Here is a 24,355-nt window from a genome sequence, read left to right as displayed (position 1 = left end):
AGAAAGAGGAGGAAGGGAAGCGCTACTAAGGTACACAATAGTACATTTTGGTAGATAGAAGGTGCTCTTTGGTAAAAGGGGTACATTGGTAATCAAAAAGAAAGGAGGACCAAGGCACTCTTCATATAATTAATAAAAATGCCTTTCATTAGTATGGCATGTTCAATAGAAACAAAGTTTTTTTTTTAAACGACGCGTTTCGGCTGCATGACCTTCGTCAGGGAGTACCATCACTCCATCACTATCTCCTACCATCTCTGACCCAGTCACAGCACAGCCGTGCCGAAACACTGAGTAGTTTGTTTATGAACGATTGATCACTAGCCACAGCTTTCCAAACAGTCAACCAGGTCGACCTGCGTTCGTGCAAAAGTTCCACAAGACAGGAACGGGGTTAACGGAACTGCAACATCTCTTCATTGAACTGCTGGTAATTCTACCTGCATAACAGAATGCTCACTGCTCTCCAGATCCATGAAATCGTATTTATATAGGACACAGACCGGGAGACAAACTTGTATCAATCAATCACTTCATAAAGAATTTAATTAAATTTACTACATTGATAATGTCATGGGGTAAAAAATAATGGCGTTAGGCGTAGGCGTGATTAGGGCTAATAACCAGATGCTTTCTGGGGCATGGAGTTTTTCCCGACACGAGCTGATTGCCTTGTGTTGAAAAGTACATTTAATGCACTCGCACAACTTAATTATTCTCCTAAACGCAAACTTCCATGTTCCATCTAATGTCCAGGTAATCTCTGGTAAACGCAAGACTTTAGTTGGGTTAACCGAGATAAATATCCAGCTGACAAAAGCTAGTCATGATAATTGTCAGATTTGTAGAGGAACATCAATGTTTGAAGAAGGCAGATGAAGAGGTATCACACGTGGTAACCAACATTCTTGCTATAACGTTAACAAGCTTTAAGCCTGTAAATACAGTATGTTGTGGGAAGTGTTGCAAGGAACAGAAGCTGGAGGATTAATTTTGATACAAGGTAAATATACTTGTCTGTGGTCACCATATTGTACAGTTGGCTAACTAAAAGCAATGTTTTCAGAACCACTGGCAGTAGTTAACTAGCTAACATTTGCTTTTGACCGATTATGTGAATTACTCTGGTCGACACCTGAAAAGCTACATAAATACAGCACTTAAACGGTACATCACATTTCCATGGCACGAGTATTTTCATTGTGTTATCTTGTAACGTTATTCATATAGTTTGTGTTGTGCATTAATATCATACCAATACATTGTGTTTCAGGAAGGAGGTAGTCCATGTATTGGGGTTCGAGGCCAGTGAAGATGAACTCAAAGATGGATTGGACAGAACATCTGCACAGAGGTGACTAGAAACAAATCAGAAACTCCTTAAATTAGTCAACTGTACTAGCCCACTTCTGCATGTTTTTCCACTTTGAAAATAGGCTGTACTTTCACAATGCCTACTCAGATCCTCTTAGCTGGACTGGAAACTCACAATTTACTGTCCATCAGTTCACCCTAGAGGACATAAGCACTCTGTCACGTTCTGACCTTCGTTTTTTTGTTATTTCTTTGTTTTAGTATGGTCAGGGCGTGAGTTGGGTGGGTTATCTATGTTCGTTTATCTATGTTTGTTTTTCTGTTATTGGTGTGTGTATATTTTGGTGGATTTTATTTCCCGAACCGTTTCGTCCTGTTTGTTTTGGACTGGGTCTTTTAGCGCCCGTGTGTGTGGCGTTGACCGACACTGTTGTTTGGGAATAAATATATCCACGTATCAAACTACCCTGCTCTCTGCGCCTGACTCCTCCACCCACTACTTCTAGAAGTCCTGACACACTCTTCTCAAACAAACACCTCAGGCCAAAGCAGTGACACTCATCATTGACTCGCTCTCATGGATTTTGAGGCATCATGACCCTGCAGTCATATGCCAGAGACTTTAGGCTCTCAAAGGTTTGTCATGGTATTTATAATCGGTGTCTTTCTAGTCTCCAGCATTCACGCAAGTTTTGGTTCTGGGTTGCCACTATTTATATATTTTATGCCATGTTGTAAAATAGTCATTTGAAGTCAGTGAAGTTGTGAGAATTCAGGTAAGTGTCTTTCTTCCCTTGTCATTAGGGGGAGCTGTGAGAGGAGTAGTTGGCCTGCTGCACTCCGACCTGCATCAGCGAGGCACTGTGGGAAGGATACGACACATGGCTACTTCAGTCATCACCGGGTCTCCAGGGACCAGAGCACTGGGAGCTAAACTGTCTTAGCCATTTTATACAGATAGTGTTGTGTGTCTGTTACCAGGAAGAGATATTCAGCATCAATGAGGACCTGACAGTTACAATACAGAGCAAACTCAGTCATCCTGGATACACAGGGATGAATACAGACAAATCTGAGCTAGCACACCTGTATTATTCCTGACATGTACTATATGAGAATGAGAAGGAATAAGCCAGTTGTGTTGTATGATTCTCTCGTCTTTCCCCAGGCAGATCCAACAGCCAACCTGACCTTTAACCGCCTGTCCGATACAGAGAGAGAGAGGCCAAAGAAAAACTGGCACTTCCATTCAACTTCAGGAAAGAGAAGTGAGATTTGTTTCAACCATCCATGCCTTTTCTCCCCCAAACTGTCTTGCTAACTGTCCTTGCTTGCTGCTGTCTGAATAAGTTGCCTCAAGTGTTTATTGAACTCCGCATTTGTCTTCTTCCAGGAAGTCAGCACTTCTGCACCTGGGCCTCAGTTCAGGACGGATCCTGTATGAGCCTGATGCCAATGATTATGACCCGGAGGACCCTGATGATGATCTTGATTTCTAGAGGACAGGCTACTATCCATGAAAAGCAGTGTCCTAAGCCCTTACAGTTAATGCCACATCGGACATTTACATGCCGGAAACCAAAATAATAGCCTGAGTTCCTGCCTGAGGTATTTATTTTACTTTCTCAGAGGAGATTTAAATTAAAGTCTAACAGAATACCAGGTTTACCGAATGCCAGTTTTTGCAGTGGAGGAATGTGGTTAAGGTGGAGTCCGTGTAAGTAGACAAAAGAGATACTGCTTGTTACAGCAATCAATTCAGGAATATTTCAGCAGAAGACTGAATGACGCAGAGAACAGATGCCTACAGTAGATCTATGACCGGTATCTGTTTAAATCTAGCATCAAATAAAGGGTACTGTTTTCAGGTTGTCTTATGTGTTTTTTTGTATACTAGCACATTTGTAATGCCTCAAACTGACACCTTTTTGTACAGTATGCTTGCACTTGTGTAGTTTCTACCGCTAACCACTGGAGTGTGAGCTTGAGTCTAGTGACTACTAGTGTTTTACTCATCTCAAGTCAGACCCAACTCACCTTAATACAAGCCACATGAAATCACATAGACTTGTAAATAAACCTAAAATAGTTTCTTGTAGAGTCTTGCCAATTTTATGCCAGAAAGGAGCAACTGAATTCCCCAAAACCTTCATCATTGCCAGGGAGTAGTCAGTAATGACTATACATTATTACAATTTAAACAGCTTGATTTGACTTCTGCATCATATTTCATCACTTCAATGTTTGTTCAGGGTAATACAACAAATGTATTTGCTTTAGAAATTGGGAAAACCCACACACCTACCAAAGAGAATAGACAGGTTTGAAAATTCTGTCCATCTACTTTTAATATATCTGCTTTCCACGGGGACGTGCTGCGCGCAACCGTTAGGTTCGAATCAGGTTGATAAGACTTCTCCCCGCGGAAGTGACGGCGATGGCGGCTCGCATTTCGATTCCGGATTTGCTGTGAACTGCAAGCAGTTTTCATGGTGACTGTTTTGACTTTTGTTAGTTTTCAGACATTATTTTTCTTAAAATACCACAGATAAAATAAGAGTATTATTTACTGTTTTCAAATTTCGAAGGACGAAAGTTTAGTTAATGTTCTCCAGGGTTCAAGGTGGTCACCCTACCGAGCTAACTGCTAGCTTAGCTTGTCGGCGAGACGAGCTGCGTGGTATATTCTGACTCTAGCTAGCTAGTCGGTAGCCCACTGTCACTGACCAAATTGCTATTGGATAGCAAACGTCGTGCAAGAGTCTACTTTTGTTGTAACTCTTGTTTTTATAGTAACATTTTTCTGCTACACAATGTCAATGCATTCAAATCTATGAGAGTTGTGCAGCAAGCGTGCAGAGGAACTCACACGTTTGCTCGATCTACTCTTGTTAATTTGGACGTGTTTGGTTCGTTTTTGAGAGGTTGTTGAGGTTGTAGGGACGGATTCCGATTCGACTATTTGGACCCTAGCCTGAACCACATTGGTCAATTTAGCAGAGCGGGTTAACTTGTAGCTCCTTCGACCTCCTGTTCCTGTGTGGGTCCTTGTGTGGTCGCCGACATGCTGAAGACCCGCCAGTGTCTACTTGGCATCCGCACTTTCCTAGGTGTAACGTCCAGAATGTGGGGATTCATCTTGTACATTCTCAGGAAGCACCTACGCACGGTGAGTATATTCTTTTTAAAAATAGCATAACCAACTGCTCTTGTTTGCACATTTGTTTACATTGTCGGGGGTAAGTCGTGTGTGTGTGGGACAGACATGACATTCAAATGCATTGGTTACTGCTGTCATGGCCATGTCACAAACCTTAAACAAAACTAACCTCCAGTCAGAAACAATCATCTCACAGTTTACAAACATGCTTCCACTTCCCTATGGCCACATGGCCCTTATCAGAGCCATAGATAAGAATGGCACTTTGTGGAAAGTCTTGACAGGTAATGTGCTTCCTGGGGGGCTGTAGGATTCCGTTGAAATAAACAGACAAACCCTTTGTATTGGACTCACACAAATCCTTTTCATTCTGACATTTCATTCTGACAATCAAATGCCACTGCTCTCACATGTTTCTGGGTTACTTTTGTAGCCCTATACTGTAGCTGTGATGTGAGTGTTAGGATGACAAAGGAAGGCTCTTGTTCGACTGAGGTCTTGCATGCCCTTGATATATGGACAGGACCCACAAGACTCTGGTCACGTTTGCTGGTTCGCTGATGCCCCAAATATAAACTTGACATTTGAGGTGTCAAAGGCTCCACCTGTCCACCAATTAATGCACACAGTCCGGTTGGGTGGGGCATATGGTTTGTTTATTATATACTCTGTGTAAACTTGATGCACATTATCAAAGGATTTTGTTTCTGACTTTGTTTCACAGCAACAGAGAGAGGGAGGGGAGTGCTGGTATTACATCTAAGTATGTTGTAGTTTAGTCAAGCTCCAGTGTTTACCGCTTGTATTTTATTACCTAACAGTGATACATCATCACTCGGGGCCTAGTCAGTGGGATGCAGACAGTGTTTGGAACATTTCAAGTCGAAATGCTGTATATGAATAAAATCATAATTTGTTTCACAATGTAGCAACCTATTTCTTCCTGAACAATCGGTCATGTTGTGCGCCCAAAATATGCTGGAGAAAGACTGCCTAGGCTTGGAATTCTCAGTTTGGGAATTGTCTGGAGTATATTACAGGTTTTCCCACTCCCAGCTACCAATGTGATGATGCCTAGGTGTCTAGCTAAACCAGGTTGCCTGTATATACAATAGAGACCCTGGCATGCTGTAGCTATATAGGCTAGGCCTAGACCAGGGTTCTCAGACCATGTTCCTGGAGAACTACCCTGCTGTAGGTTTTCGCTCCAACCCCAGTTGTAACTAACCTGATTCAGCTTGTCAACAAGTTTATCAAACGCATGCGCACACAGACACTAATACGCACAGTATTGTTGTTGTATTGTTTATCATTGTATTTAGAATTTGTGACTGTCCTTATCTATCATTGTTTTGTTACTTGTAATGCTTTGTGGGCCCCAGGAAAAGAAGCTGATGCATCTGCAAAAGCTAATTGGGATCCAAATAAGCTAATTATTAGAATTTGGTATGCTAAATTAGGGTTACAATGAAAACCTAGTGGACGGTAGCTGTCATCACTACAATTTGGATTATGGAGCATAAACGCATGCATATGCTACCAGTCCTTAATCAGATGTGTGCTAGACATATAAGCCAGTTGCATCATAATCTTCAAGACAGACAACACTATGACATAAATGCATCTTCGAGAGGAGGGGAGGGCTGGAGAGGGTTTCTGGGAGGGTTATATCCAGACAACACCCAAGGGCAGTGGTATTTAAACTTTTCAGCAGGGACCCCATTTTTTACCCCCCCAGACATTCTGGCTACCCCAAATATAATGACACAATGTTAAAATCTGTATATTTGGATTTTACAATCTTCTATTCATTACATTTTCATCTTTGAGAACCAATACATACATTTACTCAAAATTCTATTCCCCCCCCCCCCAAAAATTTTTTTTTTTATTCAATATATAATTCTCAATGTTTGTATATTGTCCCATAAAATAACATGTACTCTTAATTTTTGGTTCCCCCCAAAAAGTTCAAATGCAATTCCCCTGCGACCCTGACTTTGAATACCACTGCCCTGTGGGGCTGTGGGTTCCCCCATGGCATCCACCAGCTGTTCATGAACAGGCTATCCCTAGACCGGGCCAAGCGCCACAAGGCATGGAACAGGGATCTGGCAGTGGGTGTCGTCTAAGGGTTTTGGACAAAACAACCTGGCAGCCGCAGACAGTCACCCTGCAAGTCTCCCTTTTCACTTGGCCCCCTATTCCTAGCCCTTATGGAGAATAGAGAGGCAAACTGTCTACTCTGTTTAGGGGGGAAAAACGGGGAACAATTAATGAACGGAGTGGGGAAAATCGGTGTGTCTAAATCTGATATGGCTCCCTCTCCTCAGGGATCCTTACCAATTGGTCTGTCATGTGCCCTGGCAGGTGTAAGCACAGTACTAATTAGTGCTGAGACCTAAATGAAGTAGAGGAACGCACTGTAAACTTTTGAAATGCACCCAAGGATAGCAGTAGTCGTGGAGGCCTAGGTCTAGTCTGACCCTGCGCTTTTGTTTGGTCATGGGAATTATGTTGCCAAGGATACGTAGACATAGGCCTACATTTTCCGTAACCACACTTTCCCCCAATTAGGCTTTCCCATGTAGGGAGCAGACAATGGAATAACGAGGGTTTTAATAAATCGGTTTGTAATAAATTTACCAAGCTTCGATTTATTGTTATTTTTTTCTTTCATTAAAATTGTATTTCTGTACCATGGCCAAGACAGGAGTAACTAAACTTTACCCACTGTTCTGCCTTAAAATTCATGCAATTTATGCTCACAAATGTAACAAACACTAGTGTCTGTGAGTGACTCTGTCTTTGGCTGAGTTGAACAAGTATGCTTAATCTCTCTCATTCTGTTTCAGGTAATCCAGTACCAGACGGTGCGGTATGACACTTTACCACTGTCCCCCATCTCCAGAAATAGACTTAGTGAGTACTGCTGTCGCTCTGTCATCTTTTCTGACCCCCCCCCCTGCCATTCCTTGATCCCAGGAAACCGGACCCAGCCCAGTTGAGCATTGTGTATAAACTATAGAAATAGAATGAATAAACACACTGACATGACCTCATAATGCCTCTGCCTTTTGCTATAGCTTCCTCAACTTTCATTCTGGTTTCAGCTGGTCTACTGTATCTACACATCAGTTGCCAGAGTCTAGTTGTCTTTATTTAGTAAAGTCCTTGTTCAGTAATGCCTTCAAAGAAAGAGCTTTGTGTTACTTTTTCAGTTTTGTTTTGTTTTAATGATAACTATGATTAAGACAAACAGGAAAAAACATGATCACAAAACACACTGAGAACTAAATGCAATGATACAGCAACAGATACAATCTGTACAAAGCAGCTAGTACAGCAAAGTGGTGGGCATATAGTTATATACATCTTCAGAGACAACATACTGTATGTGCATTAAACACAGGTGCTCGCTGGGACCTAGGAGTTTTGACTACTGTTTTATTGCTTGTCTCAAAGGACAACAGGGGGACCATACTTTCACAAATGTGGATCCGCGGTTCTGTAAATCCATTATTAAAGGAGCAATAAGCAGAATTCGCTTCACCATCTCCTGGTTGCGAAAATTCGAATATTTAGCCCAATTTCAATTTGTAACAAAACAAGCAATTGTAGATTATCATTGTACCATTTAAAACACTGAAATATATTTTCAATAACCACATTTTTTTATGTTTGAAGTTGGTGTACAAAACCGAAAGTAAAATATGCAAAAACTTAATTTAAGAACAGGAAGCATAGAAATAGCAGACATAGAAAAGATCTACCACTTCTTAGACTTGCTTTCAATGAGGACAGATCTATAACTGTGAATTGGTCAAGTCCCCGGAAAAGTTACATATTGCAGCTTTCATTTCAGTTCCTCTAAGGCTGAAGAGTATGAACGCAACCCCAGTCTCTTCCAAGGGATTTTCCGTAGCACAGACCTGCTCTGCTATCTCTCATCACATTAACCCTTTTATTGAAGCATGTGGGCGCTTCAAACAGCTAGCATAGTGCAAAACATGTGAATGCACTGACACAAAGAAACCTTTTTGTCACTTGTGTAAGATGGAAAAATCATCAGTATTACTGACCATCTGTCATGTTCTTTATGGTGTTATAGGTTAGATATTTAGCAAGGTGTGTATTAAGTCAGCCTTGGACAAGTAAGCCTTGTCTGAGCCAGAGCGGCCCATATTCTCGTTCCCTATCTCTTGTTTCTGTACCGTGAGCCAGCTTGATGTACAAGTACACAACCTGGTGAACAGGATGCTAGACTGTCGCAGGGCCTTACCCCCAATCCATCTCCTTATTGCTGAGTGCCAAGCAGAGAGGCTTCCGGTCTCATATTTTGAGTCTTTGTTATGACTCGACCAGGAGCGAACCCCGCACTCTAACCGCAAGGTCACTGTTGGGGGGGGGGTGTTGAACATGTAATAAGCAGGTGTATGTGTTTGTTTGATCCTTTAGATGCAGTGAAGAGGAAGATTCTGGTGCTGGATCTAGATGAGACGCTGATCCACTCTCACCACGACGGAGTCCTCAGACCCACAGTGAGACCCGGCACACCACCAGACTTCATCCTCAAGGTAAACGCGCACACAAAGTGAATTTGGGGGGGTTAGTCATATCAGGACTTGAACCTGTGACCCTCTGGTCCAGAGACAAGCATGCTGCGCATTAGGGATTTAACGAGTCACCCAATGTGCAATGCGATTTAAATGTTACGAATCGTCGGTTCACTAACCGTTTTTGCTCAACTTTTTTCTGCCTTTCAAAAATACCTAATCTTTTGTGACAACTGATGCGTCCTCTCCTTCAGTGTCGAAATGAACATGTAACTGCATTGACAGTTATTGATCTACAAATCATTTTGTATCCCGAAAAACCCCTTGGCAATATCAGTAGCCTAGTCAAACTGCGCACTATGCGTGGCTTTGTGCACTGACCAAAGAGAGGTAAGGCCTATTCCTGATATTAGGCTTGATTGAGTGACAATGTAATTTGCTAGGTTATTGTTATCAAATGTGTTGTTGAAAATTGTGTTTTAGTGGAATAAAAGTAAGCTACCGGAGACACATCTCATCTGGCTATATGCATCCTGATGATCGGGGCTTACACGGAACCCAAACCGGCTGCGCGCGTGCGCTATCGTGCATAAATGTATTTTGTCCCCCTACACCAAACGCGATCACGACACGCAGGTTAAAATATCAAAACAAACTCTGAACCAATGACATTAATTTGGGGACAGGTCGAAAAGCATTAAACATGTATGGCAATTTAGCTAGTTAGCTTGCACTTGCTAGCTAATTTGTCCTATTTAGTTAACTTGCTGTTGCTAGCTAATTTGTCCTGGGATATAAACATTGAGTTGTTATTTTACCTGAAATGCACAAGGTCCTCTACTCCGATAATTAATCCACACATAAAACGGCCAACCGAATCGTTTCTAGTCATCTCCTTCCAGGCTTTTTCATATTTGAACTTATATGGTGATTGTCATCTACACTTTCATAGTATTACCACGACAACCGGCAAAACATTTCGTCTTTCAATTAAAAACCTGCTTCTATAAACCAATGAGGAGATGGGAGAGGCAGGACTTGCAGCGCGATCTGCGTCAGAAATAGGAATGACTTCTATTTTAGCCCTTGGCAACGCAGACACTCGAGCAGTGTGGGTGCAATAATTGAATAACATAGATTCCTAAATTTATTTTGCAAAGCACGCGACGTGAGCGATGTGGTCAGCCTATTAGCCTATATTAGATTTTATTTTGATTGTTCAGGTTAATTTTGGTAGTTTTGTGGTAAACATTCGGAAAGTGTTCAGACCCTGACTTTTTCCACGTTTTGTCATTTATTCTAAAATGGATTAAATTGTATATTTTACTCATCAAATCTACACACTATAATGACAAAGCAAAAACTTTTAATTGTTTTTATTTTTTTGCCAATTTGTTAAAATACTCTATCACATTTACATAGGTGTTCAGACCCTTTACTCTGTACTTTGTTGAAGCACCTTTGGCAGCTATTACAGCCTCGATTCTTCTTGGGTATGACACTACAAGCTTGGCACACCTGTATTTGGGGAGTTTCTCCCATTCTTCTCTGCAGATCCTCTCAAGCTCTGTTAAGTTGGATGGGGAGCGTCACTGCACAGCTATTTTCAGTTCTCTCCAGCGATGTTCGATCGGGTTCAAGTCCGGGCTCTGGCTGGGCCACTCAAGGACATTCAGAGACTTGTCCGATAGACACTCCTGCGTTGTCCTGTTGGAAGGTGAACCTTCGCCCCAGTCTGAGGTCCTGAGCGCTCTGGAGCAGGTTTTCATCAAGGATCTCTGTACTTTGCTCCGTTCATCTTTTCCTCGATCCTGCCTAGTCTCTCAGTCCTTGCCGCTATAAAACATCCCCACAGCATGATGCTGCCCCCACCATGCTTTACCGTAGGGATGATGCCAGGTTTGTGACGCTTGGCATTCAGGCCAAAGAATTCAGTCTTGGTTTCATCAGATCAGAGAATGTTGTTTCTCATGGTCAGAGTCCTTTTGATGTCTTTTGGCAAACTCCAAGCGGGCTGTCATGTGCGTTTTTTTTACTGAGGAGTGGCTTCCGTCTGGTCACTACCATAAAGGCCTGATTAGTGGAGTGCTTCAGAGATGGTAGTCCTACTGGAAGGTTCCACAGAGGAACCACCTCCCCGACCAAGACCCTTCTCCCCCGATTGCTCAGTTTGGCCGGCAGCCAGCTCTAGGAAGAGTCTTGGTGGTTCCAAACTTCTTCCATTGAAGAATGATGGAGGCCACTGTGTTCTTGTGGACCTTCAATGCTGCAGACACATTTTTGGTACCCTTCCCCAGATCTGTGCCTCGACACAATCCTGTCTTGGAGCTCTACGGACAATTCCTTCGACCTCTTGGCTTGGTTTCTGCTCTGTCATGCGCTGTCAACTGTGGGACCTTCATATAGACAGGTGTGTGCCTTCCCAAGTCATGTCCAATCAATTGAATTTATCACAGGTGGACTTCAAGTTGTAGGAACATCTCAAGGATGGTCAATGGAGCAGGATGCTCCTGAGCTCAATTTTGAGTCTCATAGCAAAGGGTCTAAATACTTATGTAAATATGACAGTTCTGTTTAATTTATCATTTTGCTAAAATTTCTATTTTCGCTTTGTCATTGTGGTATTGTGTGTAGATTGATTAAATAAAAATCCTCAGTTTTAGAATTGTAATGCAACAAAATGTGGGAAAACGGAAGGGGTCTGAATACTTCCCGAATGCACTGTATATTTCTTTACATATGCTGAGTATAGTTGATAGTTTAATAACGAGGACCGCAATCACTTTTGTGAGTCGCACTGCATGGCTGTAGCAGGAGGAAAACAGAAGCTCACTTCGTTAAAAACTTCCAAACTGTCAAAACCATTTGATTTTGAGACTGGGATGAAGTCAAAAGTTCTGCTATAGCTGTTTTCCCAGCTATTGTGAGAATTGTGGTGCATTGACTGCTTGTCAGCATGCATTTTTCCCTCACTCCTTATGACACTTGTAACATGAATGTGCTTCGAGAGGAATATTATCTTGCAGAGAACCCACAACAACAAACCAACTAGGTAAATACATCAACTATTCTACTATGGGGTTGTCTGAATTTTCTATAAATTACTAATTTTGTTTGCAGAGAAAGTGTATGTGGACTGTTCTAGCATCTTTTAAAGTGCGCCTCGGCAGAAATATTTTCCCATGTTCCATATTGTGGCAACCCACACCTAAATGACTGCAGGGAAAACACTGGTATCGTTCCTGTATCATATTGGAGCCCATGCATCTAGATACGTATTGCATCCGTTTCCCCCTCTCTCTCTCTCTCTCTCTCTCGCAGGTAGTCATTGACAAGCACCCTGTCAGATTCTTTGTACATAAAAGGCCGCACGTTGACTTCTTTTTAGAAGTGGTAAGTAAAAAATGTTGTCCTTGTGAACTGTGAGTTCTATTTTGTACGTCATTGTCAACAATGCTGTGCTCTGTTTGACAAGTTCTTTGACTGTAAATGATGGCATGAGCCAAACATGTATCCTTCGCTGTGTGTGTGACCCCTCTCTCCAGGTCAGCCAGTGGTATGAGCTGGTAGTATTCACGGCCAGTATGGAGATCTATGGCTCGGCAGTGGCAGACAAGCTGGACAACAACAGGAACATCCTGAATCGCAGATACTACAGACAGGTATCACTCTCCCCTATCATATGAACACAACTGATTTATGTCCATCCACGTCTTTGTGAAAATAGTGTACAGTATTAGTGACCTCATTTCCTCCCATTTTATTTACTATCTGCTTACATCTTCTATGTTTTCTTCCTGTGTCTGCAGCATTGCACGTTGGATCTAGGTAGTTATATTAAAGACCTGTCTGTCGTACACAAAGACCTGTCTAGTATCGTCATCCTGGACAACTCGCCTGGAGCTTACCGGAGTCATCCAGGTGAGGTTATACACATATGCATGCACGCACACAGACATGCACACGCTCACACAACACAAATGTATGCATACTTTGTGATGAGATGTTTATGTACAGTTGAAGTCGGAAGTTTACATACACCTTAGCCAAATACATTTAAACTCAGTTTCACAATTCCTGACATTTAATCCTCGTAAAAATTCCCGGTCTTAGGTCAGTTAGGATCACCACTTTATTTTAAGAATGTGAAATGTCAGAATAATAGTAGAGAGAATGATTTATTTCAGCTTTTATTTCTTTCATCACATTCCCAGTGGGTCAGCAGTTTACATACACTCAATTAGTATTTGGTAGCATTGCCTTTAAATTGTTTAACTTGGGTCAAACGTTTCCAGTAGCCTTCCACAAGCTTCCCACAATAAGTTGGGTGAATTTTGGCCCATTCCTCCTGACAGAGCTGGTGTAACTGAGTCAGGTTTGTAGTCCTCCTTGCTCGCATACGCTTTTTCAGTTCTGCCCACAAATTTTCTATGGGCTTGAGGTCAGGGCTTTGTGATGGCCACTCCAATACTTTGACTTTGTTGTCCTTAAGCCATTTTGCCACAACTTTGGAAGTATGCTTGTGGTCATTGTCCATTTGGAAGACCCATTTGCGACCAAGCTTTAACTTTCTGACTGATGTCTTGATGTTGCTTCAATATATCCACATTTTGTTTCCTCATGATGCCATCTATTTTGTGAAGTGCACCAGTCCCTCCTGCAGCAAAGCACCCACACAACATGATGCTGCCACCCCCGTTCTTCACGGTTGGGATGGTGGTGTTCGGCTTGCAAGCCTCCTCCTTTTTCCTCCAAACATAAGAATGGCCATTATGGCCAAACAGTTCTATTTTTGTTTTATCAGACCAGAGGACATTTCTCCAAAAAGTACGATCTTTGTACCCATGTGCAGTTGCAAACCGTAGTCTGGCTTTTTTATGGCGGTTTTGGAGCAGTGGCTTCTTCCTTGCTGAGAGGCCTTTCAGATTATGTCGATATAGGACTCGTTTTACTGTGGATATAGATACTTTTGTACCTGTTTCCTCCAGCATCTTCACAAGGTCCTTTGCTGTTGTTCTGGGATTGATTTGCACTTTTCACACAAGTACGTTCATCTCTAGGAGACAGAACGCGTCTCCTTCCTGAGCGGTATGACGGCTGCGTGGTCCCATGGTGTTTATACTTTCGTACCATTGTTTGTACAGATGAACGTGGTACCTTAAAGTGTTTGGAAATTGCTCCCAAGGATGAACCAGACTTGTTGGAGGTCTACACATTTTTTTCTGGGGTCTTAGCTGAATTCTTTTGATTTTACCATGATGTCAAGCAAAGAGGCAGTGAGTTTGAATGTAGGCCTTGAAATACATCCACAGGTACACCTCCAATTGACTCAAATGATGTCAATTAGCCTATCAGAAGCATCTGCTTAAAGGAACAGTCAACTTAGTGTACGTAAACTTCTGACCCACTGGAATTGTGATACAGTGAATTATAAGTGAAATAATCTGTCTGTAAACAATTGTTGGAAAAATTACTTGTCATGCACAAAGTAGATGTCCTAACTGACTTGCCAAAACTATAGTTTGTTAACAAGAAATTTGGGGTGTGGTTGAAAAACAAGTTTTAATGACTCCAACCTAAAAGTGTATGTAAACTTCCGACTTCAACTGTACGTCATTCTAGGTCATATCCGCCTAGGTGGGCTTGTAATGATTGTTTTAAATGTCAGGATGTTGTCAAACCAGTTGCTGTCCGTTTGGTGGGTGTGAGTGGAAGGTTGCCAAGCAGCTCTTGCGTGTTTTTAAGCGAACAAACCACACACCAATTCAAACATTGCCATTTTCTATAGAAACTGTGATTAGCCTTGACAGACTTGTGAGAATCAAGGTAAGTCGGCAGCTACCAAGGAGCAACCACTTGTACCCTATTAATACAAGTAATGTTTTGTCGATTTTTCAACAGCAGATCATTTTTACTCGCCTGGTTTTACACACCAATTATTAGGTTTCACAACTCTCCTACTATCCTTCTTTTGGTTTTGAATCTCTGTATTTGCCTTCCAGACAATGCAATACCTATCAAGTCTTGGTTCAGCGACCCTAGTGACACAGCACTCCTTAACCTGCTGCCTATGCTAGATGCACTTAGGTGAGTATTTCAGGTATTCAGATGGATGGATGAGGATCCTGCACTGTAGCAGTGTTTTTCCAGTTACCTGGTAGCATGAGAAATGCATAACCCTTACAATTGTCTGCTAGGTTCACCGCTGACATCCGATCCGTCCTCAGTCGAAACCTCCACCAGCACCGGCTCTGGTGATTGGCTGATTCTGCGGGGAGGGTCTCGCTGATTGGCTCTTTTTTTATACCACTTCCCCCTACCTGCTCCCATCGCTCCTCCGTTACCACGCAGTGGACCTTTCACCCCTCAGAAAAGGACCGAGGAGAGAAGGGTCAAAGCAGAACATCCAACAAGGAATGAACGGAGCAAGATCTGGAGAGCCAGCAAATGACTGGGGGGGAAGCCAACTTGTTTCTTTTTCTTCTATGATTTTTGAAAAAACTAAATGGAGTCTCTCTGCCTTAGTTCCTAATACTGACTGTGTAAGTACGCATGGGGCTGAGTTTTTTTGTACATGAGTTGGGAGAATGCTCACGTTTGTTCGTCATGCTAAACTTTTGACGTTACAAAAAGAATAGGGACAGCAAGGCAATGAACTAGACAAGTTTCCATCTTTTTTTTCTTAAGTGTCATTAGTCTGGACTGCACCTCTAACGACGCCTGTTATTTTACTCTCTCTTTCTCAACTTGGTACTGGACTTTACTTCTGTTAAGATGGCCAAGAGGAACCGGGCGACAGAATTAGATGGAGGATAATAGTTTTGATTGGGGGAATATAGGCCCGTCAATCAACCAGAGTAATTCATGTGTCGGGGGTACCAATGATTGAGTTATGTCAAATAATTTTAGCAATGAAGATTTGCTACACAACACAGACCTCTCTGGATGAAGTATAAAGCAGTCTATTTTTAATTTTTTTAATCAAATGACTGTTGGTTAGACATGATCATTTATCTCAAACGTGTTCCTCCAAAACCCCTTGTAGGATGTAAAGATGGACTGAAGAAATTATTAAAGAAAATAATGGTTAAAAAAATATTTCAATTTCTCATCTTTCAGTTACCATGATGTATAGTATGACAGACATCTCCATTATTGAAAATCTTATGCCTGATACATAATTTCAATTTGAGATTTGCACTTAATTTCTGGATTTTTACTTTGTTGTTTTGTATTTGAAGCAGAATGAGCAGCCCTTTTGATTGTTTCCTGTTCCCCTGACCATATTGGTTCCATTGTCAATGCCATTTGAACAATTTCAGTCTTGTCAAGACTGCTTCTTTTTGGCTCAGTCCCCAGGTCTGTGTTACTAATAAAACACTTGTCAGTATTGACCACTTTTACCTGGCTCTCCTTTGTAACTTCAAACAGAATCACGGTGCTCTCAAAAAGCATCCCAGTTGTGGTGTTTCGTCTGCTTGTATTTTGTGGGAATGTATGACAGAATGCTCAGGAAAGGAGGACCAGTTTTAAATTGAGACAAATGTCATAAATTGACATTGCATTTTTGTTATGGGACAAGTAATAATAGTGATATTCTGTTTTTCAATTAGATCCACTGCCAAATCTTACACTTGGCTGCCCTCAAGTGGTAAGATGAGTAACTGCATCATTGTTTCCACTACCTGTTGACATACCAGGTCTATTCATATCCAGGCTGGCCACTGAAGGGCCACCACACTGGTTCCCATATTTTCATTTTAATCAGAGATTGATTTGAACCTTAGTAACCAGTCAGGGAGTTAACTCGCTGGCTGATCTATGACATAGGGTAATCAAAGAACTAGCTTTGCTAGGAGCCTGGAATTTGATGTAGGGCGTGTTAAGGTAACTTTAAAAACTGGTCATAAACAGATCATATTGTTTTATGGAACCCGTATACCCTTTATAGTTTACCTTTTCAAATGCTTTGACTACACTACTTGTAAGGATACTGTGACGATTGTGGGGCGCCAGGTAACCTAGTGGTTAGAGCGTTGGGGCCAGTAACTGAATGGTTGCTAGATCAAATCCCTGAGCTGACGAGGTAAAACTGTCGTTCTGCCCCTGAACAAGGCAGGTAAGCCACTGTTCCTAGGCCGTCATTGTAAATACGAATTTGTTCTTAACTGACTTGCCTAGTTTAAATAAAGGGGGAAACAAAAGTTAATAACAGCAGCCACCTCAGCTGACCTATGACTCCCAAGCATGTGACCACTTGTGCAACTGCCCAATCAAACTGACACCTGACACCCACCTTGAAGTGTGATTAGACACGGAGGAATTATTAGCTCCACAACTATTTCCAGCTCTGCACTATAAACACATTAATTAAATTCAGCCATCGATTTAGTAGTCTCTGTTGAATTTGCTGCTGGCTAAACTCAATAACACGCCACGGAAAGTGCAATGATGGGTCATATGACAACTGCCTCATCACAACCGGTTGGTCAAAATAAAGTAGTTCCGTTAAATCTGTTTATTTTTTTTAAATATATATTTTGCAACAAAGCTATGAAAACAAAATGACTGCCAATTTGTTGAAGAATCCTTACAGTTTGATTAATTGCTGAATATTACTAAATATTTAAATCAGAGTTCAAACTTTCACAACTCTTTTTAATGAGGCCGTGCGACGAATGCCGGGTTCACAACAACTGGGAACTTGGATATATCTGTCTTCAGTGTATTCAAGACAACTGGGAACTCAGGGGAAAAAAACAGGTCCGACTCGGAATTCCAAGTCGGGAACTCCGGCTTCTTTCTAGAGCTCCGACTTTCCGACCTAAATATCGCTGATGTAATGATTTGACATCGAGTTCCCAGTTGTGTTGAAAGCACCATGAGCGTAGCTTAACTATTTAGCTAATTCGACGTACAGACCTCTCTTTGGCGTCATATGTTATTGTATCCTTCCGCTGCAGTCGTACTAGGAAAGAATCCGAGCAAAACAGCAGTCTTGACCCGTGTGCCATCGAATTGTTACTTGAGGAACCCAGATCGGATATCTCAGATCGACACCCTGTCATTCGTTTGACAATGAAGTTCCAATACAAAGAGGAACATCCATTTGAAAAGAGACGGTCTGAGGGCGAGAAAATAAGGAAGAAGTATCCGGACAGGGTGCCTGTAAGTAGCTAATGTTAGCTAAGCTAACAGCCTAACGTTAAATGTTTTTTCTACCCAGAAGTCAATAGGGAAACATTTGGTTATTAAAACTAGTATTGATGTTAGTAATCCCAATTTAGATAACGTTAACGTGATAACCGCTCAAGCCATGTCATGTTTGGTTTTGGTATATTTTCATAGGAACGCCAAAGCAGGGCAGTTGTATTAGTTTACTAGCTAACTATCGCGTTAGCTTTTGTATGTGGGTTGGCAACAACAAATGGCTTCTTATGGGCCTACCGTGTTCGTCGCAGTTTAGAAGACTAGGCATAATTCTATTCAACATTGAATGGGATTTTATGTTTTACTAGCTAGCAATCTGTCAACATGTTTGCTGTTAATCCATGGAGTCAGACACAGTATTTCATAAGACAGGTAGCTAGTTTAACATACTTATAAAACAATAGGAGCTAACTTACTACCAAGTTTATGTCAAAATGAAACATGACATCTAATATTCAATGTTTAATTAGTTACTAGGTTTACAGTTTAAGGTAGTTTGTGTTGAAAGTATAGTACCCTAAATAGCCTACAGCTGGTGTCAATAAGCAGTCCATCGCATTTGGCCCCTCTGTAGGTAGATTGTTTACAGTTGACACCGTGTCCCCTCGCACATCGTGTGCCCCCCCACGCCGCACACCGTGTGCGCCCCCACGCACCTATGTCATTTTTTGCCGATACAGATATCCGATATTCGATTATTTTAGCGTCCTTTTAAGCATTCTAGTACAGTTAAATAGTTAACACCCATAGACACAGCGGTCTAAGGCACTGCATCTCAGTGCAAGAGGATTAACTACAGTCCCTGGTTTGAATCCAGGCTGTATCACATCCAGCCGTGATTGGGAATCCCATAGGGCAGCGCACAATTGGCCCAGCGTCGGCCGGGGTAGGCCGTCATAAATAAGAATTTGTTCTTAACTGACTTGCCTAGTTAAATAAAGGTTACACACACACACCACACTGACCAAAAAGTTATTTTGTTGGCATTTACGTATGTCCCCATTGCCAGTAAAACATAATCAAAACCTATTTCTTTCACTTACTTGCTGTGCTGTTTCGTTGTTTAGTAGTTTCATTCTCAACCAGGATTTCTATGAAATGCTGTTTTGGTCTTTGCGTGTCAAAAAAGATACATGTCAAATAACACTATTTGACCAATCGGGACCTGAATATGACTGCACGTCACATAATAATTTAACGCGTTCATAACATTTTTACGTAGTTATTACACATTGATTACACTATCACTCGTATTTCATATGTCGCAACGATTCATCGATTCGTATGCTATGATGCTGATGAAGTTGTCCCACAGTGCTGGTCATTAAAAAAAAGCTAGCTAGCTCATGGATGCAAACAATGTTTTTCCCCAAAAACATAGCAAAACAATGACATCTGTTTCAGTAGCTATAGTTAGCTAGCTAACTATATTGCTGGGTATCATCTAAAATAGCCCTACTTTATAAAACAATTCTTATTTGATTAATGTTGGTCGAACCCATCTGTGAAGCTAGCCACAAAAAGGATTAACCCCACAATAGTGGACTTTGCGGGTAGCCTTCAAAATAAAAGTATGTCATTGACAGTGATGCAAATTTATTTATTTTATTTATTTTACCGTTATTTTACCAGGTAAGTTGACTGAGAACACGTTCTCATTTGCAGCAACGACCTGGGGAATAGTTACAGGGGAGAGGAGGGGGATGAATGAGCCAATTGTAAACTGGGGATTATTAGGTGACCGTGATGGTTGAGGGCCAGATTAGGAATTTAGCCAGGACACCGGGGTTAACACCCCTACTCTTACGATAAGTGCCATGGGATCTTTAATGACCTCAGAGAGTCAGGACACCCGTTTAACGTCCCATCCGAAAGACGGCACCCTACACAGAGCAGTGTCCCCAATCACTGCCCTGGGGCATTGGGATCTTTTGTTTAGACCAGAGGAAAGAGTGCCTCCTACTGGCCCTCCAACACCACTTCCAGCAGCACCTGGTCTCCCATCCAGGGACTGACCAGGACCAACCCTGCTTAGCTTCAGAAGCAAGCCAGCAGTGGTATGCAGGGTGGTATGCAAATGAATACAAATAGTAGAATTTTGCCATAATTGAATAGATCATGCTAAACTAGGTTGTAATGTTATATAAAATCAACAAAAGATAATAATTTGTTCATTAAACAAAAATCTGTTGAAGTCACACTGGATGTATTATACTTTAGAATTGCATTGGGGGCATACTTATTTTACTGTACAGCCTTACCTATGGATTGTGGATCAATGACATGGTGGGGTATCAGTCTACTCAGTGACACCCAGAGAACAATAGCGTCATTGCTCTTATTGCGGGACTCTGAAACAACTGAATTGAGCCAAATTTATTTTCAATCTATGTGTATTGAACACTATATTCCAGAGGAAAAACAATACTGTGTGGATGTTTTGCAGTCTGAGAACTCTGAGGAGGACATTGGGGGAAAAATATATTGGGTATTGAGTAGACATATACCCAATTTCATTGATCCCCAATCATTAGGTAAAGCTGTACAGTGCAATATGAATGTCATTACACGCAATAGGCTGACTGGGGAGGTGATTTCACAGTCACAGGCCTGCAATAGGAGCTACAACACTAATATTTGCGTAAACTCTTCACAGTTGTGTTCTGTGGGTGTCACCGAGTAGACTGATACCCAATTTAATTGCTTCACATTCCAACCTTGTTTAACATTATGCAGTCTAAATATGGCATGATTCCACCAATTTTAACCTTCTGCATCACTTTCAAAGAGGTACTTTTATTTTGAAGGCAAACCGCAAATTCCACTATTGTGGCTAGCTTCACAACTCAACCCGGTCGGGTTGAGCATCACTAGCCAGATGAAGCTAGCTGGCTGCTTATAACGTTAGCTTTGGCCAACAGGGGTAAGTAGCTGGCTAGCTACTTATTTTCATGAACTGAAGTTCAATTTCAATAGGCGAACAACAAGTGGCTACCTAGCTAATATATACTCACAAGGATTCCTAAATCATTGATAAGTATAATGAAAATGTCTGCAGTTTCTACTGGTCATTGTTTTCAGGCTGGTTGTATTGCTCCTAGCTAGGTACCAAGCTAAAGCTAGCTAGCTACCCCAGAAGTTGCAGCCTAACAAATAATGCTTTATTACCAACGCGGTATTGTAAACACATCGTTCGTGGCCGGTGTTTGCTTGTTTGCAGACAGTTTTTTTTATACCGCTTTGACAGTGCTACTGATAGTGGTGGCTCTTGGCTTGCACGTGCAAATTCAGAACTCACAACATTCTAAAATAGAACTGTGTTATTTGATGTGTCAAATTTTTAAAGGCTTATTTAACGTGTAAAATGGTTTTGTTTGACTTGTATCTTTTTTGACACGCAAAGACCCAAACGGCTTTCCATAGTATGTATGTCGGTAAGCTAATAGCAGTGACGCTATTACTATGTAATTACGGTAGTGCAACATCTGAAAAATAGGGCACTTGGTAGTGTGTACCAAAAGCCAACATCACCCATGACAGAGAACGGTTGATTGTCAAGTGCAATGAATTCTACTATTTTGGCGTTATTGGATTTCACATTTGAGTTGTCTAGCTGAAATGTAATTACTTTTTCGAATGACTGCTCGTCTTGTTGACTGCTCGGTCCACACAGCAGACATTGTGGGCTAGGTTAGGAATTCTGTGTTGCACGTGTAACGCACAATTTTACGTGGCGTCAATACATTGTGTACCTACGTTATATAGGTATGTACGTCAGCTTTGACATCGGTTTTGCACATCGCCATTAAACTAGACATTGGGCCGATACCAATGTTGGCATTTTTAGCTAATATCGTCCGATTTCGATATGTTCACCGATATATCGTGCGTCCTTAGTTAGAATGCTTAGGGCAGAAATGTCAATAGATTCCTTCCTTCATTCTCAAGGATTGCTTGAGTACGATTTGTTCTGTCAACAAATTTGTCCAGAACTATGTTCTGATAATACTCCCAGAACGACATGTCTATTCCTAATTTGTAAGGCCTAACTATCCAAATTAAAGATGGTGTAAACGATCTGTAAAAAGACTTGGTGCAGGTTTTATGCACTGGCCTTAGAGCACAGGGAAGTATTCTTTCTCTGTGAGATTTGGTTTCATTTCTACTCCCCACTCAAAAATGCTGTCCTGTCAGCTTCACATAGCAGTGGAATCAAAATGGAGAAGTAATAAATGAGCCAAAGACAATGGACCATGGTTTCTGAAAATCACCTCGCACCGTGAGGTACCGCAGGTCTCCGATCCCCTTTTCCTTGAAATGTGAAACAAAGAAGCTTGAATAGTGCAAGCGTATGTGACCAAGTTAATTATGAATGTAAAAGTTATTCATGTAAGAAGTAAGGCTCCTTTTTTTGACCGTGTCAACAAACTTCACATTGTTGGATACATAGCCACACAATATTTAGGCCTATATTGAATTATTTATTTTCTTCTTATTTGAGGTAATTGTGGAAAAAGCCCCCAAAGCAAGGATAGGAGATTTGGACAAGAAGAAATACCTCGTGCCCTCCGACCTCACAGGTAACGTGAACTGTTATAACATTGCCACACATGTATCACAAATGCATACCATTCCTTTCAGAACTGTAATTGTTCAATTCCTCTACCTCTACTACAGTGGGCCAGTTCTACTTCCTCATCCGAAAACGAATCCACCTGCGGGCAGAGGACGCCTTATTCTTCTTTGTAAACAACGTCATTCCACCCACTTCCGCCACCATGGGCCTGCTGTACCAGGTATGATATTTATTTTACACTCCTCTCACTTTTCTGCTGCATGTTTCTGTGGGGATTGGGATGCAATTCCCCTACCTCTGTTTTGTCAACTCACACTAACACCTCTATCTCTCTCGCTCTCTTTCAGGAGCACCATGAAGAGGACTTTTTCCTCTACATTGCCTACAGTGATGAGAGTGTCTATGGAGACAACCAAACAGAAATCTGAACCTCCTCCCTTCCTCAACCAAGTCCCCCCCCCCCCCCCCAAACCACACCCTGTGTCTATTGAAATGCTTTATCCAGCTCAGCAGCCTGGAGTTCCCAGAGCAAAGATGTCAGATGCACTTCCACTCCCCCTCCTGTTATCCCTCCGTTTTTACCTCTTTAGTACTATTCCTACAGTGTGAATTTTATTTGCCTCCAGGTCTTCGAGATAGGGATTTCGGTTGAATGGTCCCGTAAGCCAGTTTTCATAGTGCTTTGATCATCCTGAAACGGAGAACAGATGCCATTTTGAAATGACTTGTTAGAATTAGGCAGTGTTACCAGTTATTCTAAAGATGAGGGGTAAGAAAAGAGGTAGCCTTTGGATCTACCGTGATTAAATTCTGCTCCATTTGGCAATGAATAAATGTAGTGTGTGTTATTAATGTAGTAGTGCTGGTAAGATACTTTGAAGACGTAGTGTATTTGACATCTGACTGGAGTAGAATAGAATTCGAACTGAACAATCATCCTCCCTCTGCTTTGTGGTTAAAAACTATATTATTTTGATTATTATTATGATTATTGTACTTTATTTTTAGATTTCTGAGGTATTGTAAAGCAATTTGTTTGTTTCCTTTTTTTAAAGTTGGAACTCGTTATACAGCTGCGTTACTGGCGCCTCCATTCATGATCATACATGATAAAATGTGACAAAAAGCGAACTCTGTTTCCTGTCTTCTTAACTGTCGGCCTTTTGCCTTAATTTTTCTGCATATTTTTGCTGTATGTGAACATATTGAAATGGTTTCCGCGACCATAGTCTTGAGGAGAGCCTGAATAAAGAACATACATTTCTATTCTTCCGTTCACACCTGCGCTTTCAAATTATTATTATTAGCTTTCAAAATGGAAACCTTTTGATTGCTACATTGATCACATCACAGACTGCACTCACGGTGGAGATAACCAATCCCACCATCACATAGCTCAGCGTGAGCTGTAGGGAGGAAAAAGACAGGTCACATTACCCTGCTCAGATGTTACATGCATCAACCAATGGTTGCATACCACATCATCAAATTACAAATTGCTATAACATATGTTAGCTGATACGTAAAATACCTATTAAG

At 41.5% G+C, this 24,355-nt stretch overlaps 2 protein-coding genes and 1 pseudogene across 2 annotated transcripts; all 3 read left to right on the top strand.

Annotated features, from left to right (window-relative positions):
- Positions 1 to 492: 492 nt before the first annotated feature.
- LOC139561021 (elongator complex protein 5-like) lies at positions 493 to 3,181 on the top strand (annotated as a pseudogene).
- Positions 3,182 to 3,695: 514 nt separating this feature from the next.
- LOC139560983 (CTD nuclear envelope phosphatase 1A-like) lies at positions 3,696 to 16,424 on the top strand. The gene is made up of 8 exons (XM_071377764.1): positions 3,696 to 4,483; positions 7,330 to 7,396; positions 8,933 to 9,051; positions 12,352 to 12,423; positions 12,576 to 12,692; positions 12,840 to 12,951; positions 15,033 to 15,117; positions 15,228 to 16,424. The coding sequence occupies exons 1-8, from the start codon at positions 4,379 to 4,381 to the stop codon at positions 15,286 to 15,288; spliced, it is 738 nt and encodes a 245-aa protein (XP_071233865.1). The 5' UTR covers positions 3,696 to 4,378; the 3' UTR covers positions 15,289 to 16,424.
- Positions 16,425 to 17,483: 1,059 nt separating this feature from the next.
- Positions 17,484 to 23,947, top strand: LOC139561837 (gamma-aminobutyric acid receptor-associated protein-like). Its single transcript, XM_071379142.1, has 4 exons — positions 17,484 to 18,198; positions 22,742 to 22,820; positions 22,918 to 23,036; positions 23,164 to 23,947. Exons 1-4 carry the CDS (start codon positions 18,109 to 18,111, stop codon positions 23,242 to 23,244), a joined length of 369 nt encoding a protein of 122 aa, XP_071235243.1. The 5' UTR covers positions 17,484 to 18,108; the 3' UTR covers positions 23,245 to 23,947.
- The last annotated feature ends 408 nt before the right edge of the window (positions 23,948 to 24,355 follow it).

Source organism: Salvelinus alpinus, chromosome 31, assembly GCF_045679555.1.
Source record: "Salvelinus alpinus chromosome 31, SLU_Salpinus.1, whole genome shotgun sequence".
Taxonomy (NCBI): Eukaryota; Metazoa; Chordata; class Actinopteri; order Salmoniformes; family Salmonidae; genus Salvelinus; species Salvelinus alpinus.
Note: the sequence above shows the minus strand (reverse complement) of the source record. Positions and strands in the feature narration are given on the sequence as shown.